The 16546-nt window shown below is 38.7% G+C and overlaps 1 protein-coding gene across 1 annotated transcript; it reads left to right on the top strand.

The window, feature by feature from the left end:
- Nucleotides 1-2058: 2058 nt before the first annotated feature.
- On the top strand, nucleotides 2059-16546 carry ism1 (isthmin 1). Its single transcript, XM_079635052.1, has 6 exons — nucleotides 2059-3140; nucleotides 10007-10222; nucleotides 11431-11692; nucleotides 13660-13803; nucleotides 13923-14012; nucleotides 15408-16546. Exons 1-6 carry the CDS (start codon nucleotides 3003-3005, stop codon nucleotides 15923-15925), a joined length of 1368 nt encoding a protein of 455 aa, XP_079491178.1. The 5' UTR covers nucleotides 2059-3002; the 3' UTR covers nucleotides 15926-16546.

The raw sequence follows: 16546 nt of genomic DNA, 5'->3' as shown, positions 1-16546 counted from the left end.
ATCCCTAGAAACTATCATTCAAAAGTTGTAAAATATTGCAAATTATATCTTATTTTCAATGGTGAAAACAGTTGTGCTGCTTAATTTTTTTGTAGAAAACTACAGTTATCAGGATTTTTTGATGCATAGAAAGTTAAAAGGAAACAATATTTATTAAAAGTCTCTTTTGGTCAAATGCATATGATTTAAGATTTATATATATATATCTTATGGTTATAATAAAATCTAAATTGTAACAATTGAGATCAACCATATTTTTTCCCATTTTAATTACATTAGATAATGCAAATCTATCAGAGGTAATTGTGATGTAATCATTGTTCCATTTTTCAAGTTTTGTGTTTTTAACACATTCAGATATGAAAATCAATTAATATTAGCTATACATCTAACTAGTCTGACAGATACAAAAGATTAGATCCATGACTAGATTAGCATAGAAGAAGAAGATTCTGAAATATATCTGATATCTCCAAAACATTTTTGTCACTTGCGAAGAAATCCTTGTTGAGAATTACAGCATCCAGGCTTTAGCATTGTCTTTGAGGTGTAGTGGTAAAAGTTTGAACCTTGCAAAGGACGACTATCACTTCTGCAAGGTACGTAAACCCAGATGAATTACTTAATCTTTGATTCCTGACATTAAGGGAACTGTAACACCCCAACATTGGAAAAATTCCTTGTTGTTTATAGGAAAATCAAGGATGGACACACATTTCAACAGAAGAGCACAAACACACGCAACAGGACGGGCCTCTCTCCATCAGTTTACCCCCACCCTGAGTGTCAGAGGGTCTAGCCGGTCTGGAGAACAGATGTCAAGTCTCCTTCCATCTCCTTTGCTACCAACACAGCAATGTGCTGCTCCAAGAAAACATCTGTCTAAGCATTGACCATCAGCAAAGGGGCCCCGCGAGCTGGCTCATCGGCCCTTTGAAACCGCAAGACTGTGTGCCACTAACTGCAAAGGTATTCTGAGAACCAACAGTGTGTCCATGACTGTAGATTCCTCTTAGTCCTCTCTAAATGAGCGCATATGTGATCTTGACTAATGAAATTGTTACTGAGATGTGAAGTATAAAATAAAACCACGCAGAGTTCTATGCTTAATCAGAAGGTAGACAGTCCAAACAAACATCTTTCAAGGTTCAACTGAAAACCTGACGCCGCGAACCCCTTTGAACCAACCAATACACAAGAGCTAAAGCATTTGTCGCACTTTTTGATGTGTGCTCTCAGACGACCCATGAAGAACAAACAAATGCAAATCATGGCACACCTCGTCCTCGCATTCCTCAACGTGTGAAATTTGGAGGAGGGAAAGAGACCCTCGTATTGTTACATCGCCTCTCAGCTTAGAATCTATGATAAGATCATTAGCACTATAATCACTCAAACAAAGGAAAGGTCTACATGATTGTACAAACTACAACCCATTAATCACTTTTATAGTGTTTGAAATTAAATCAATCACTCTTAAGGAAGACTTTGAGTCTTGAAGTTTTTATTGATTTTGATTCCAAATAGCTTGCTCAAAATTGTCTTAATTGATTTATTCACAAAAAAAATAAAAATAATTGAATTTTGTATATAGTTTGCATTTTTGTAGGCTATGTATTTAAATATAAAACTTATCAGTTACATAAATTGTCAAAATGATGATAGTTTTGTAGTATTTAATCAAGAAGGTCAAGATCACCACTTTAAAAGAAGATAGACTTTTTTCATTTATGATATGGTTTCACACAAAAAAAATCAGATAGGGTCTCAGAGCAAAAAACAAAGAATTTATCATGTTATATATACGTCTTTTTAGTTCTATATAGTAAGCTATATATGTTACAGAATTCTACTGCAAATATTTCAAATCGATCTATTTTTCCATTACCACTGTATTCACAACAGATCAACACAGGACAGATAAAGGCATGGTGTAAGTGTTCTGCTGATGAGTGCACTGGTGTGATGGGACATGAAGGGTTAATTCGGTGGGGAGGGGAGGTGACAGCAAACCAAAAGAAGAGGGGGATATAAAAACACCAAAGGCTTCGTGGGCACGAGTCTGACTGTGTTTGTGCTGGACTAAAGACTCGAAACGACAGAAGGGAACACACACACACACACACACTATAGTCTTGAGCTGTGGTGTCGTGTTATTTGACAGCGCGCCTTTACGCAGAAGGTGTGTGTGGATACTCTTGCGCAAGAGCGGCTCATACACCCTCTGGAGGACAGAGCTCAGATGAGTTAGTCAGAGGAGGAACTTTGGATCTTGATCACACTGAAGATGGGCTTATAGTGAACTGCGCTTCATCCCCGAGGACACACTGGCGTTTGGAGAGGATGACAGCACGTTGCGCAACGCACCGGAGCGCAACAATGTACCCAAACCACAAGTTTTATATTAGACGTGAAGGACAGACCACGAGAATTTAAATTTGTTTGAGCTGGAGACTTTTGCTATGTTTTATTATTATTATTTCCAAAGATAAGAATGTTGCAGGGTCTCAGACTTGTTCTTGTGCCAATGCTACCTGATTTACCTGCGCACAAGTAAAACTCCAGTTTTTCCTCAATGAAGAAGTAAAACGTCTTCTCTCCACATTTAATTTTTTTCCTTTTGCATTTAATACTAATGTTTAAAAAAAAGTAAATACCTCAATGGAATGGTACACAGCTTTGGAGTTTGTGGGGCTTACTTCTCTGTTTCCTAAAAGTAATTCACGTTCTTTTTGGACATCAGGATTATACCAGTAAGGCGAGGAACTACTCATTGATCTGATCAGTTTTTTCAAACGTGGAGTGGTTGGGATCATTTCTAGCTGGTTACTCTGTTTCCCGTGAGTATTGCTGCTCTGGACCCCGAGGTGGCTCCGCGGTGGTGTTGCGGCTCCTCGTCCGCGGCGGATCCGGAGCTCGGAGTGTCTGCAGCGGCAGGAGGCGGCAGCGGAAGCCCGGCAGCGGTGGCAGCGCAGGGTCTTAAGAGCGCTCGAGTGAAGAGGATGGTGCGGCTGGCGGCGGAGCTGCTGTTGCTGTTGGGACTCCTTCTTCTGACGTTACACATCACGGTGTTGCGGAGCAGCCCGCTGCAGCACGGGAATGACACTGTGAGCTCGGAGCAGGACGCGCGGGTGGCGGAGGTTAGTTTATTATTGTGTAACGCGTGACATGCCCAGGTCACATTTAACTCTAAAATCAAAAGCATTTAGAAAAGTCAGTCTATTTGTGGGACCATTAAGCACTGTTTTGCATTGTTTTTTTTTTTTGTTTTTTTTATTTATCATTCATAATTTCATTATTATTTTCAATCATTATAATTTTGTGTTTGTGTTTATATATATATATATATATATATATATATATATATATATATATATATATATATATATATATATATATATTATTATTATTATTATTATTTTTTTTTTTAAATTTTTACATTTCCAATGAGGATTTGTGGTGGAAATTTAATTAAAGCCACAATGCATAACAATTAAATAAATCAGTAGATAGATCGATAGGTTGATCGATCGATGGATGGATGGATGGATGGATGGATGGATGGATGGATGGATGGATAGATAGATAGATAGATAGATAGATAGATAGATAGATAGATAGATAGATAGATAGATAGATAGATAGATAGATAGATAGATAGATAGATAGATAGATAGATAGATATAATAATATTATTAGTTTGTGATGTTGCACAGATTCATGCATTATTTTGTATATTTCCAGGTAGCTTTCACATAGCATATTCAAATTGAGCCGGGATTGTGCCAGGGTCAGAGATGGTCTCTTTCCCTCCAGTTAACAAACTGCTGGCTATCATTTATCACCACTGGTCCATCAGTGTCACCCAAGCATCCTGTTAATATGTTCTTGCTTCAAACTGTGCATTTGCCAAGATTAAAACAAAACAAAAGTATAGTACAATCTGACCAGGAAAGCCAAATATATTCAACACATTGGTGCACAGGGCCATTAAAAGAGAGCAGGGTGACTTTCAGGGCTACGGAAAACATTCTCAGTTTAGACTGTCCTTTAGTGATGTTAGCCGAGATTAAACCTGGCTTTAATGAGTCTGTGCAGATTTCAGCTAAAAGTGTTCTGCCATCTGTTTACGGAGCAAGTGCAGCGCTCCCAGAGACCAGACCCTGGGGGTCAAGAAGCGTTTGAGATCAACAGGGCTTTGTTGGGTGCATTAAAAACCCTGCGGCTGGCTTTTTGATGTATTTTTAGCATGACACCAAGATGCCTTTGTCAGTCTGCAAACGTTGGCATAACGCCATGATGAATGTGTGTTCATCCACTACGGTGGCTCTCTTGTAGAGGAACAGCAGCAGCAATGTGATTCAGGTGAACCGTTAAATGATGAAACAGAAGCTGAGAGCTAACAGTTTGTATTTCAACAGTCTGTTCAGTCAGTGGCTAAAGGAAGTGAATGAATCCCGGGTGAGTCTTTACAGTTTAGCCCTGGAGGTCAAGTCTGTGGTTTTTGTGCGGAGAGTCTTGGGACAGAACTCACTTTTCTCGGAACACGTTTATGACATGCACGGCTGTTGGAAATATGTCTGGAATGTACATAGAATGTGTCAAACGTAACCAGCAGAGTTGGGGGCAGTAGTGAGGGATGGAGGGAGTAGAGTTTGGTGATGACAAAAACACTTTAATGGCAATAGTCAATGTTATAGTCAGAAATGTAAGAATTTGATAAAGAATGAAGAACATAATTACCAGGAATTAATAAAATGAATAAACATCATACTTTTCCAATTATAAAACGATATACATTTTATAATAAATACTTGAATATTTCTCTCGACTCGGTGAGATCCAGTAAGAGTGACCCATAACTTCCTTAAATCAAGTTAAATCCATTTGTTAAGCAAAATTGTCTAAATATTAGATTTTTTTTAAAGAATCTTAAATATAAATATATTTGCCTTATTTCCATTGTTTATCACTTGTTTATGCTCAAGCAAAAAAAAAAAAAAAAAGACACAAGACTAATTACTGTCGAAAATATGAAAAGAATTCTTTGCTAACCACACAAATTTATCTTGTTGAGTTAAAAAAAAGATATCAAGGATCTGATTTTTTGTAGTGTATTTGAGGGAAACATGTCCCAATTAGTGGTCCTAATATTCACCGGTCACTGCTGGTTTTAAAATGCACAATTTTACATTCTGCTCCCTGCCAAACTTGAATATTTGGTTACGTAATTGTCCAGACTTCAAGAAGTAGTGTATGTTCCTCATAAAGTCAGAAAAGCTCAATATTTTATATAGGTGTTGCATTGAGAAGCCTTTTGCACTTTGTGTTTAGCCTTCATTTCCTGTCCAGTCTCCTGGGAAGACCCCCTGAGAGGTTCCCAATTGAAATGGTGTCATGCTCCTTAAGCAAAGGGAATGAAGAGGAAGCGGGAGGTGGAAGTAGTCCGAAATGTAATGGGGGCGTCTGTATGTCACCCTTGTGTCTGTTTTCATAGTCAGAGGCCCATTCGGTTTGAAGAATGGTGTGTAATGTCTTTGTAGGAACTGTAATAATGTTATGTCACGGGCTACAGTTTTTCACAATATTCAAGGCCTCGATTATTAAGGCATTAAAACATTTCAAGTAATCTAGTATATCCAGGATTTTATTGGAGTCTCTTAAATAATAAAAATTCTGCCAAAACATGATGATGTTACATCAGTAATGCTGACTTTGTCCTTCAAACCACCATGCTATTAGAGCCGCATATTCTTCATTATTTAGCACTCGCATACCAATGTTGTTTTGGGAAGTTCGACTCATTTTAATGAATCGGTTCATCTGAGTGGGCCAGTTAAACGAACCAGTTTGGAAAAGCTGTTCACTGATTATCATTATTGAAGTGTTAGTAGTCTGTAGCTACTTTTTCAAAAGGGTGGCACTTGATTATTTAAGGCGAGACACGGCAGGCAAAAACGTCGTTTTTTTTTCACTGGTCAATTTTGAGATTTTGGGCTATTTGTCTTCAATAACATGTTTTCTTTCAGACTTGTGCTGAAAAAAAGTCCAAAATACACATTTAGGTCTTTATTTTACTACACTTTGTCTATTTGCGTCAGTAGATTTCTCTGAAATTCAACAAAAGTTGCCGTTCTAAATCAACGCGCTGCTCCGCGATCTCTGTGTTCTTCCTTTAATCACGCACACGTCTGAAAAGCTCTCTCTCTTCTGTACAATGCTGTCGGATCCAAATATGGTCATTTCCTTTTAATCAGTAACCAATCGTGAAAGTAAAATGGGCATTTAACCCTAAAAGCGAAATCTCATTGGCTGATGTCAATTTCTGACAACCTGATTGGTTCAGATGCATCACGTGACGCGCTCTGACACTCAGATGTGTGTTTTTGACTGTTTTTCTGCTCAGTTAAAGGCCATAAATGCTGTGTTTATAAGTTTTGATGTGATTTAGGTCGTTTGTATTGTTGTTGCTAATGATTTGATAAGATATTGTGTCAGTAAATAGTTGTTTCCACTAAAAAAGTATGATTTTTTACATTACAAATCTTTAAATGCCTTTTTCTCAAAATGACTTTTCTCTCATACTCCAAGTCCGAAATCTCCTCTTCAGTAGCACCTATACACACCAAACTTTCCAGTCTTGTACCTAGTTATATTATGAAGACAATTACAGAGGGATTTGTAAATATATTATTCCTAGCCTGATTTATATAACATTTTATTCCAAAAAACATGGCGAAAATACATTTTTTAAGGCTATTGACAGTATATTCTGTTTTACAGGATAACAAAAGTAGATATCCATAAATCCCTCTGTAATTTTTTCCCCATCTAATATGTGAACACAATGAAAAAAGAATTTTGAACCTGGCTTTATGCAATTCTGAGATTTCGTTTTTTTAAATATAGACAAATTAGCACATATTTAATTAGATAATGCCTAATTTGCATATTTAAACAATAAATTACAGAAAACTTGTAATACATTTTTTTCTCATCTTAATGTAGGTAATCAACTGGGAAAGTTTCATGGTGATATCTGCTAGTTACAAATATTTCCCTATTCACCTGTAGTGTCTCGCCTTAAAGTAGCTTGGAAAACAACTTTCAGAGTAGCTTCCCTAAAAACGGTTGGACTTTTTTCCCCCCCTTTTACCTGAAGCGAAATTCATTCTACACTGCACTGCTCTCTGCACTTAGGCAGTCTAACAAAATGGCTTGAGTGAAAGAGAGGGAGGAGAGAAAGAGACAAAAGAGTGATGGTGCCCTTTGATCTTATTGTCCAGCTCAGTATGCATGATTACAAGCTACTTATAGCTGTCCAACTGTGGAGTAATTGCCCCCTCTGTGTGTATGTGACAGCGAACACATGCCTTGGCAGTCTTACGGGAAAACAATTACAACCCTCTTTGACAGGGAAAAGAATATTTTTTTTCTGTCAGCCAGCACAACAGTTTTGCAATATGGGCTTGGTTCTATATCTATTTCAGCTGCTCAAGAGTAGAACAGTGCAGCGGGACTCTAGCCAGAAACCCTCTCTTTATCCAAGGAAAGACAGGAGCCAGGCCATCCGCCTTTACGTTTCCAACTCCTTAAAAATGACTAAAGAATATCTTTTTTTACATTTCATAAAAACAGATGGCAGATGGCTGAAACATAATAGCAGTTATTAGGTCAATATTATCTATCTGTGCTTACTAGAATATTGTAATATTTTAAAGAAAGATTAACAGAAAAAAAATAAGATTCTGTCATGGTTTGCTTGTTGTTTTATACACGTATGCTGTTAATTTTAAGGAAAACAAAACAGATTTTTTTTTAAGAATCTTCACATACGTTTGAAAGTTTGGGGTTAGTACGAATCCATAAGATTTTTTTGTTTGTTTGTTTTTTAATTAATACTTTTATTCAGCAAGGACACATTCAAATGGTTTAAAAGTGACGATAAAGACGTTTAACAAATAAAGTATGTTCTTTTGAACTTCATGTTTGTCAAATAATCCTGAAAAATGCATCAGGGGTTTCAAAAAAATATTAAGCAGCACAACTGACCTCAACACTAATAATAATACTAAGAAATGTTTCTTGAACAGCAAATCCAAATATTAGAATAAATTCTGAAGGATCCTGTGACACTGAGGACTGGAGTAATGATGCTGAAAATTCAGCTTTGCCATCACAGGAATAAATTACATTCTAAAATATTTAAATATTGTTTTTATAATACTAATGTTTTTAATATATTTAGTAAAAATGGTAATATTTTACTATATATTTGATCAAATAAATGAAACTCACCAAGGTTGCATGTAAAACATATCATTATAAAATCTTTCTAACCCCAAACAATATATAATTTTTGTGTTTGTGTGTTCCACAGAAAGAAAGAAAAACAACCACCACAAAAATATTGGGAACAGCATTAAAGACAGCAAATAATAATATAAATAATGAAATAATAGATTGTTTTTCCAGTCCCTTTAAGTGATCAGATTAACCCAATTATGTTCAGTAGGCTAATCTTTATTTATGATGCTTTTTGTGAACTGTCCCTCCTGTTGCTTTATGTGATGGGCTATTGTTATAGTACTCTCATAAGATTCACAGAAAGTCTCGAGTGTGTGTGTGTTTATATTATGGGGTGATAAGGAGCAATGTAGCACCTGTGGGTAATTAGGCCATTTGAGGTGAGATTGAGTGAATGGAGCAGCCAATGTCTCTAATCTCCGTCAGTGTAAACAAACAGTGCTGGGCTGAGCTGGATGAAACCAGTATTGTTTCCCTTGATCTCAGTCTTCAAGGTCTCTTTCGTGAACATATGGCTGGCTAAAAGGGTGTTAAAAGACGTCTAGGTTGCAATCGCACATTTCAGGTGGGAAGAAAAAGATGCCCGTGTTCAGGTTGCCATTTTTTAAGCATTTCTGATCATTTATAACAGTTTATGTCATAAAGTCCTCAATTCGCCTGCTTATTAAGTTCCCGCTTAACAGATTCAATGAAAAAAACATGCTGGAGAAACAATTCTAGCTGGTTTGTGACTAGTCCAAGGTGGTCTACCACCAGGTTGACCAGGTCAAAAACCAGCTGATAGTCGATCTTACCAAACATCTAGAGCTGCGAATGACCAAAGATGACCAGCTTGAACTAGCTAGGGAACACTAATCCATATCTCAACCACTGTCAACATAATCTTATGGTGATTTGTAACTATTTTAAGTTTTGGCGAATTGGTGGCTAATTCATATGATCTTGCCCCAATGATGTTTAGGGGAAGGACCATCATGCTTACATTTGTCTAAAAATGTTATATTTTTGTACCATTCACATCATAAGAAATCGCCACTTTGTAAATAGTTCTGTTTTCCCATGAGATTGGGTTGCCACTGTGCACTCCTGCTGACGGTGACCTCTGATTGAGACGTGAATTGACCCCTGCCATTTTAACCAGTGAATTATGAATCTAATGATGTTGAGCACTTTAAACCACTCTCATCTGTATTTATACCAGGGCGCTGCTTTTTTTCCTTGTTGAGAAGTTACACAATGTAAATATACTTCTACGCTGTGTCTAACATCCATTGTAGAACGTCTCCCGAGGTCAGGGTGAAAACAAGCCGATAATTGAGATGAATTTTTGAATGTGTGACAACAAAGAGTCAAGAATTATTTACAGAGGGATGAGTCACGCCGAATGGCTTCCTTTAACATTTGTCTTTTTTTTTTTTCAAAATGATTTAAGTCCTTTAGTGTCTGTGGGCCAACTGGTGGGTCATAAAAAATTGGGTCACAGCCACAGGTTTGTTCTGATAGTGGACAGCAGGAAAAAAACTATACTAAATGCAAACAATAAAATGCAACTAACCATATGTAGTTAGCACAATAAAATAAATAGACTTATTAACTTTTAAAAGGGAGGTGAAAATGATCAACTCTTGGTCCTGAGAAAAAAAACTCATTGAGACCTACTCATCACATATTTCAATGTTTATCTTATCGTTTCATGCAGAATAATGTCAATGCAGATAGCGGCTCCTCCGTTCAGAAGGGGCCGGGTGACAGACAGTCCCGAGTGGCTCATATTCCAGCGTCTCAGCCTTGGGCTCGGAGTCATGGGACAGGGGGCAGCCTACAGAGAGATGGCCCAGGAGCTTTTCTGCTGGACCTGCAGAACTTCCCTGATCTCTCCAAAGCTGAAATAAATGGGCAGAACCCCAACATACAGGTAGGAAGATGCTGAAATTCAATGCGTTTTCCTTAGATTTACCAAATCGCTTGCAGTGACTCATTAGTGTAATTTATATATATATATATATACTGTACATATATGACTTGTGTGAATTTAAAATAAATAAAAATTAAGAAAATAAAATCTATTCTCTTATTTTACACATTTGTGCATCTCAAATAAATGCAACATTTTAAGCAAGTTTATTTGTATTAGACAAAATAACGATTAATACAATGTTTTTGCCGTGCACAAACACAAAGACTTTTAAAGGAGACATGGCCGACCAAGCACATAAAGTGAAATCTTGGCAAAGGGAAAGTGCCAGAAAGCCCTGATGCACATCAGCACTTCTTTTCAAAAATAGAGCCCTTTGGTCCCCCCTGCTTTCTCTCTCTCTTTCTCTCTTTCTCTCTCTCTCTCTCTCTCACTCACACAAACACACAATCTCTAACATTCACCTAGCCGATTCTCAGTAACCACATACACCTGCACAGCACCAGCCGCCAAGTAATCCACCATGGTCCCGATCCACGTCAGAAGCAAAAACATGTGAGTCTTGACCAAGAATGGCAGAAAGGATAAAGTGTATCGATGTCTTAAGATGGCAGTGAATGTGTGTGTGTGAGTCTCAAGGGGGGGTGTGTGGGCATGGGTATCTTTGATCCAAAGCATCATCTGGCTTTCATGGTCTTAAGGAGGCTGAGAGGCCCTTTGAACTTGATGTTTAGGTGGAGAGAGCGAGAGAAAGAGAGGCTAGAGAGGGGAAGCCCACCCCCTTGCCCCAATCTGGGAGGCACATGTGTTACTTGTGGGGTGTTTGGGTGGGATGGGGGGGGGGGGGGGGGGGGGGGGTCACTGCAGAATGGCAGCCTCTCAGAGCGAGTCATGGAGCATGACCATGACCTAAGTCAACGTCCATCTGGACCTCAACATCACACCACCCCTCACTGTTTGATGTTCCACAAAACCTCTCTCCCTACAACAAACACCCTTGATCTGTATGATTATTCTCAACATGTGCAAGTAAACATTAGATTCGCAATAAAAGGGACCGATACAGACTGCAGCGTTTGATTTAGTTTAACAGCACAGCATGAAATTACTGTTTTGAAATGTTTCTTACAAAAGGAAACTGTTGGACTTATGATGGTACTACCATAGTTCTTTGATATGACAATATTTTTTGTTTTAAATCTTTTTAGGTTACCATAGAAGTGGTGGACAGCCTGGAAGGTTCTGAGCAAGACAAGGGAATACGCAAAGAAAACAAGCCTGGCTGGGTGGCTCCTAACTGGAGGAACTGGTGGCAGCGTTCATCTTCCACGTCCTCAGCTTCCACCCCAAAAGGTCCCGATGAACAGGATTACGAGAGCAACACGGAGGACAGCAACTTCCTCAAACCGCTGGGAGACTGGGAGCGAAGAGGGTCTGCCGGCACGGGAAGCAGGACACAGACAGAATACGGTACGTTACAGGCGAGTGTTATGAGTTATTGTCTTAATGAAAGGCTCTGCTAAGCTTAAATATGGCTCTGCCGTGAGGTGATGGAATCTGTAATTTGCACGTCAGATGATTTACGCCGTCGCTATAACAAGGACAGCACTTCTTATGGAGATTGTGATTGTAGATCGCTTCCTGTAACAGACAGAATCCTGCAACAGTCTGTCTCTGTGACAGAACACACTCCTGAACATCAAAGGAGGAAAGAGAGAATCCAGAGCATCTGTTCCTTCAGTCCAATAGCTCTCTTTCTTTCTTTTTTGGTAAAGTGAAGCTAAATGAGTGAAAGTGTGTTACTGTCAGAGACTGCACTTCCTGTCAAATACATTCTTACCCTGTCACCACTGATCAATGGGTTAGGGTAATATCAATCTGAAGCTAAAAATTCTCCATATAAATTTTCCTCATGACACACACGGTCTGTTGAGGCCGTGACTCATTCCTGAGGGTTTGCCATAACTACTGTTGATTGGCTTATTCGTTTCCATTAGCGGTGTGTGTAGGGAACTGTGGCTCATGTGGGTTTCAGACATGTTGTTGCCTGTGAGTTGGCCCGCACTCAACTGTGACCATGCGGTTTGACGGCGCTGAGAGTTATGTTGTCTTTTTAAGACCAAAGCTCTTTGTTTTTCTCTCATCAGGGGGAGTGGATATAGATTGTGGTTGCTTGGTTGGTTTGTGCATGTGTGTGTGACTGTATATATATATATACACACACTACCAGAAAAGTTAGAATTATGTAATGACCAAAAGAAAATGTTAAACAAATCAAAACGTTCTTATAATTTAGCCCTTTTCAAAGCCACTCTTGGCTTGGCTGTTTTTCCTTCAGTTTAGAGTATAAACTTTGATCATTGTTAAATGGTTTTGCATGTAAATACAATGCATTTCTATACAAAACTAACATTAATATTATTATTATTAATTAAATAATGATCAATGTTTATGCTCTAAAATAGCTTTGCATAAATTGTGGCTACACATGAATTTCTTTACAAACCTATAATAATAAACTTAAACACAAATTATTATTAAAATTCCAACTTTGTTTTGGCCTCCTTTTGGGATATGTTAAGGCTCTGTTTAGACTGTCAGTCCAAATCTGATTTTGTGCACATCCAATTGAAATCCGATCAGATTTATCAAGTGTAGACGTCAGCACAGAAAGCTACGCATACAAGCCTCCTACGGTTCAACCGCTGCCTCAAGACGCATTAGTCCAGTGTGGCGGCAACACAGTCATTGTCATGTTGTAAATAACAACATCTGAATTGTAAACCCCTCCATGTTGTAGCTGTTGTATTTGACGTATCCCTTCCAACGCAACGTCATTGCCATAGAAACCAATGCAGATATTCCGGAAAAAGAAAGAGCACCACTGGACACACACATCAGATATGAACAGTTGAGATGCACAATGTGGACAGTCATTAGATCCACAAATCCACAAATAATCGGATTTGTACTGACAGTGTGCACATAGCCATAGTGTCTGACAGACGAACTGCAAACGCCCATTGTGAGGATATAAAAACGGTATTAAAGGCCATAAAATTGCAATGTCCGAAAAAGACATTAGAAAACTCCACCTCGATACTTCAGTAACTGTTTTGGCCGGCCCTCATCACTGAATCAGAAATTTAAGAGTAGTTCTTGTACATTGTTTAAAAAGGAGTTGGAAGTTGGCATAAGTATGCAGACTTGGCTCATTCATTCACCCACTCCCATGTGTATCAGCCAATTAGAGAGGTATGCTAATGGTATAGGCCAGCAGACCGACTTTAAGCGCCTCGGGTATTTGTAACATAAGGTCTGAATCAGATCTACTCAGTGGGACAGGAGTACAGCACAACCTGTGCTTTAAGACATGTCATAACACTCAAGTGCCAGTGAATTTGTGAAATTTGACTGTTTTCTTGCCTCTATTACAGACTACATAGATGGGGAAGGTGACTGGAGCGGTTGGTCTCCATGCAGTGTGTCTTGTGGAAATGGTAACCAGAAGCGAACCAGGTCGTGTGGCTATGCCTGCACGGCCACAGAGTCACGGACATGTGACATGCCCAGTTGCCCCGGTAAGACAGCCCTTCCTTGGACTATCCTTTATTCAAGCAAACTCCTGTACCTAGATTACAAAGTGGCATATGCAGCCAAAGGACAATCTTAAACATTAATGGCACTTTCTTATGTACAGGGATTGAAGATGCTTTCAAGACAGCAGCGACAGAAGTCAGTCTGCTTGCTGGCACTGAAGAGTTTAATGCAACCGAGCTCTTCGGAGTTGGTGAGTTATTTTGTCATTTAACATCACCTGGGTAACCGATCGCTAATAAAACCAATACCCCAAGTGAGCAAAACAAGTCCTAGCTCTTTAATTTTACCTTTCTTTTTTACTTTTACTTTTTATTCAAACAGAGAGATGGCATTTTTATAAATCATTTAAACCTACTAGCTTAACCTACTCCCATAAGTAGGAAAATATGGAAGCTTGTTTCCGCCACAGAACAAAACATTTTAGAAGATAGTTGCGACTTTTTATCTAAGAATTGTGAGTTATAAAGTCAGAATTGCATGATATAAAGTTGCAATTGCATGTAATAAAGTTAGAATTGTGAAATCTAAACTCGCAATTACGTGTTATAAAGTCGGAATTGCGAGAAATAAACGTTCATTTTTTACTTTTTCTCGCAATTGTGTTTATATCAGCAATTCTGACATTTTTTCACATTGTGAGATAGTCTCAATTGCGAGTTCTAGGCTAAAGTCCGATTCTGAGGAAAAAAAAGACTGACTTTCGCAATTCTGACTTTATATTTCCAGATTGCATGTTATAAAGTCAGAAGTCTTCAATTGAGAAAATGTCAGAATTGCACGTTTATTTGTCGCAATTGCGAGTTTTTATATCACAAATCTGACCTTATAACACAAATGCCACTTTATATCATGTAAACAATTGTTATTTTTTATTCTGTGGTGGAATACACTACAAAAAAACCTACAATTAGACTAGCAATAATATTTTTTGAATTAGTAAATGTTGCTTACATACAACATACCCACTACTGAATCCACTGCATGACTAGTGTATTTAATCTGATTCCTGAAACTCTTATGAGTTTGTTATTTTTCGTTAATCAAAACTATACAGTGCAACTAGTGTGATTTGTTCATAGTAGTTCATAATAGTAGTAGTTGCACACTATGGGTTTGATTCACTAAAAATAACCAACTCTTAAAATTGATTCATTCATGAATCAGACCAGTCTTATGAAATTTTGTCTTTTTAGTTAATCAAAACTATACAGTGCAACTGTTGGAGTAAGTTGAAACCCAATACTTACATTTTAAAGTGAAATCCGGCAATTTCTCTCAAAAAAATCTGGGCGTTACCGGCATGCAATGAATTCTGGGATAGGGTAGGCTGTGAAAGATCCATCTGTTTTGTCCTTCATTGCCGGGAAACGAAGGCCGCATTTCGAGGCCACATTTGAAAGAGCCTTTGAAATGGGACAGCCTTTATCGTGCCGCTGTGAGGCAATCGGCCTTCGAATGTGGCCTTCTAAGGATGCATCCATCATTTTCAGCCATCAATAGTAGATATTAGAGATATGAAAAGTGTTAGTCGCCCATTTAAACATTACTTTAACTGTGTGATCCTGATTGTGATGTTGGCCCTCAGATACAGACAGTTGCGAGCGTTGGACGAACTGCAAGAGTGAGTTTCTCAAGAAATACATGAGCAAAGTGGCCAACGACCTACCCAGCTGCCCCTGCTTTTACCCAACCGAAGTGGCCTACAGCACCGCAGACGTCCACGATGCCGCAACGAGGCGCAACTTCCGCTGGAAGGACGCCAGCGGGCCGAAGGAGAAGCTGGAGATCTACAAACCCACTGCTCGCTACTGCATCCGCTCCATGCTCACGCTGGAATCCACCACGCTGGCGGCCCAACACTGCTGCTACGACGACATCATGAAGCTCATCACACGGGGCAAAGGGGCAGGTACGCCCAACCTCATCAGCACGGAGTTCTCCGCTGACCTGCATTACAAAGTGGACATCCTACCATGGATCATCTGCAAGGGCGACTGGAGCCGCTACAACCAGGCTCGTCCTCCCAATAACGGACAGAAATGCGCAGAGAACCCCCAGGATGAGGACTACTACAAACAGTTTGAGGAGGCCAGGGAGTTTTGAGCTGAGAAGCTGCTATGCTCCTTCTAAAACAGAAGCAGAACTCGTGTTGTGTGTTTGAACAGGACTTGCTGTGAGAAACAAACGGCACCGTCTACAACAAGCACAGAAGATCTATATATGTTTGCCCTCTGAACCGCTTTTCTTGTGTTTCCATGGGAAGAATATTACCAAGTAACATTGTTTATCTATATTACTTGGGGTTTCTCAACATATTTGCCATTCTGTCTGAATTTTTATTAGGAGTAAAAGGGAAAAACTAAAGGGAAGTCATATCAGGAATCACCCCACCAATGATCGGTTTTGCATGCTTATTTTATGCCCTACATGCAGTTGGAAAGACTCTCCTCAGGATTCTTGGACAGATTCAAGGATATCGGATACAATATTCAGGTTTCTGTGTAAACATGCATATATTTGTCTAGTTGGATGAACGGAATTCCTATAATGTCCTGTTGCATCACTTTTCATTTTTTGCTAAAAACAAAACAGTCAAAAACCTGCATAATCCTTGCAAAGTATTTATTGAGTCATAGTTATGTGTCAATGGTATGGGTTTGTGCATATAGATGTATGTATACATTTTGAGTGCTAAATAAATAGGCCATGTCACATTAAACATCA

This window comes from Phoxinus phoxinus (assembly GCF_949152265.1).
Source record: "Phoxinus phoxinus genome assembly, chromosome: 14".
Lineage (NCBI taxonomy): Eukaryota > Metazoa > Chordata > Actinopteri > Cypriniformes > Leuciscidae > Phoxinus > Phoxinus phoxinus.
The sequence above is the reverse complement of the archived record's forward strand: the minus strand, read 5'-3'. Positions and strand labels throughout refer to the sequence as shown.

Bases quoted from the DNA above. Each gene is read 5' to 3' on its own strand.
- ism1 (XM_079635052.1), top strand. From the start codon at position 3,003: ATGGTGCGGCTGGCGGCGGAGCTGCTGTTGCTGTTGGGACTCCTTCTT. The intron at 10,223-11,430 runs GTAGGAAGATGC...AAATCTTTTTAG, and splicing joins GGCAGAACCCCAACATACAG to GTTACCATAGAAGTGGTGGA. The intron at 11,693-13,659 runs GTACGTTACAGG...CCTCTATTACAG, and splicing joins CAGGACACAGACAGAATACG to ACTACATAGATGGGGAAGGT.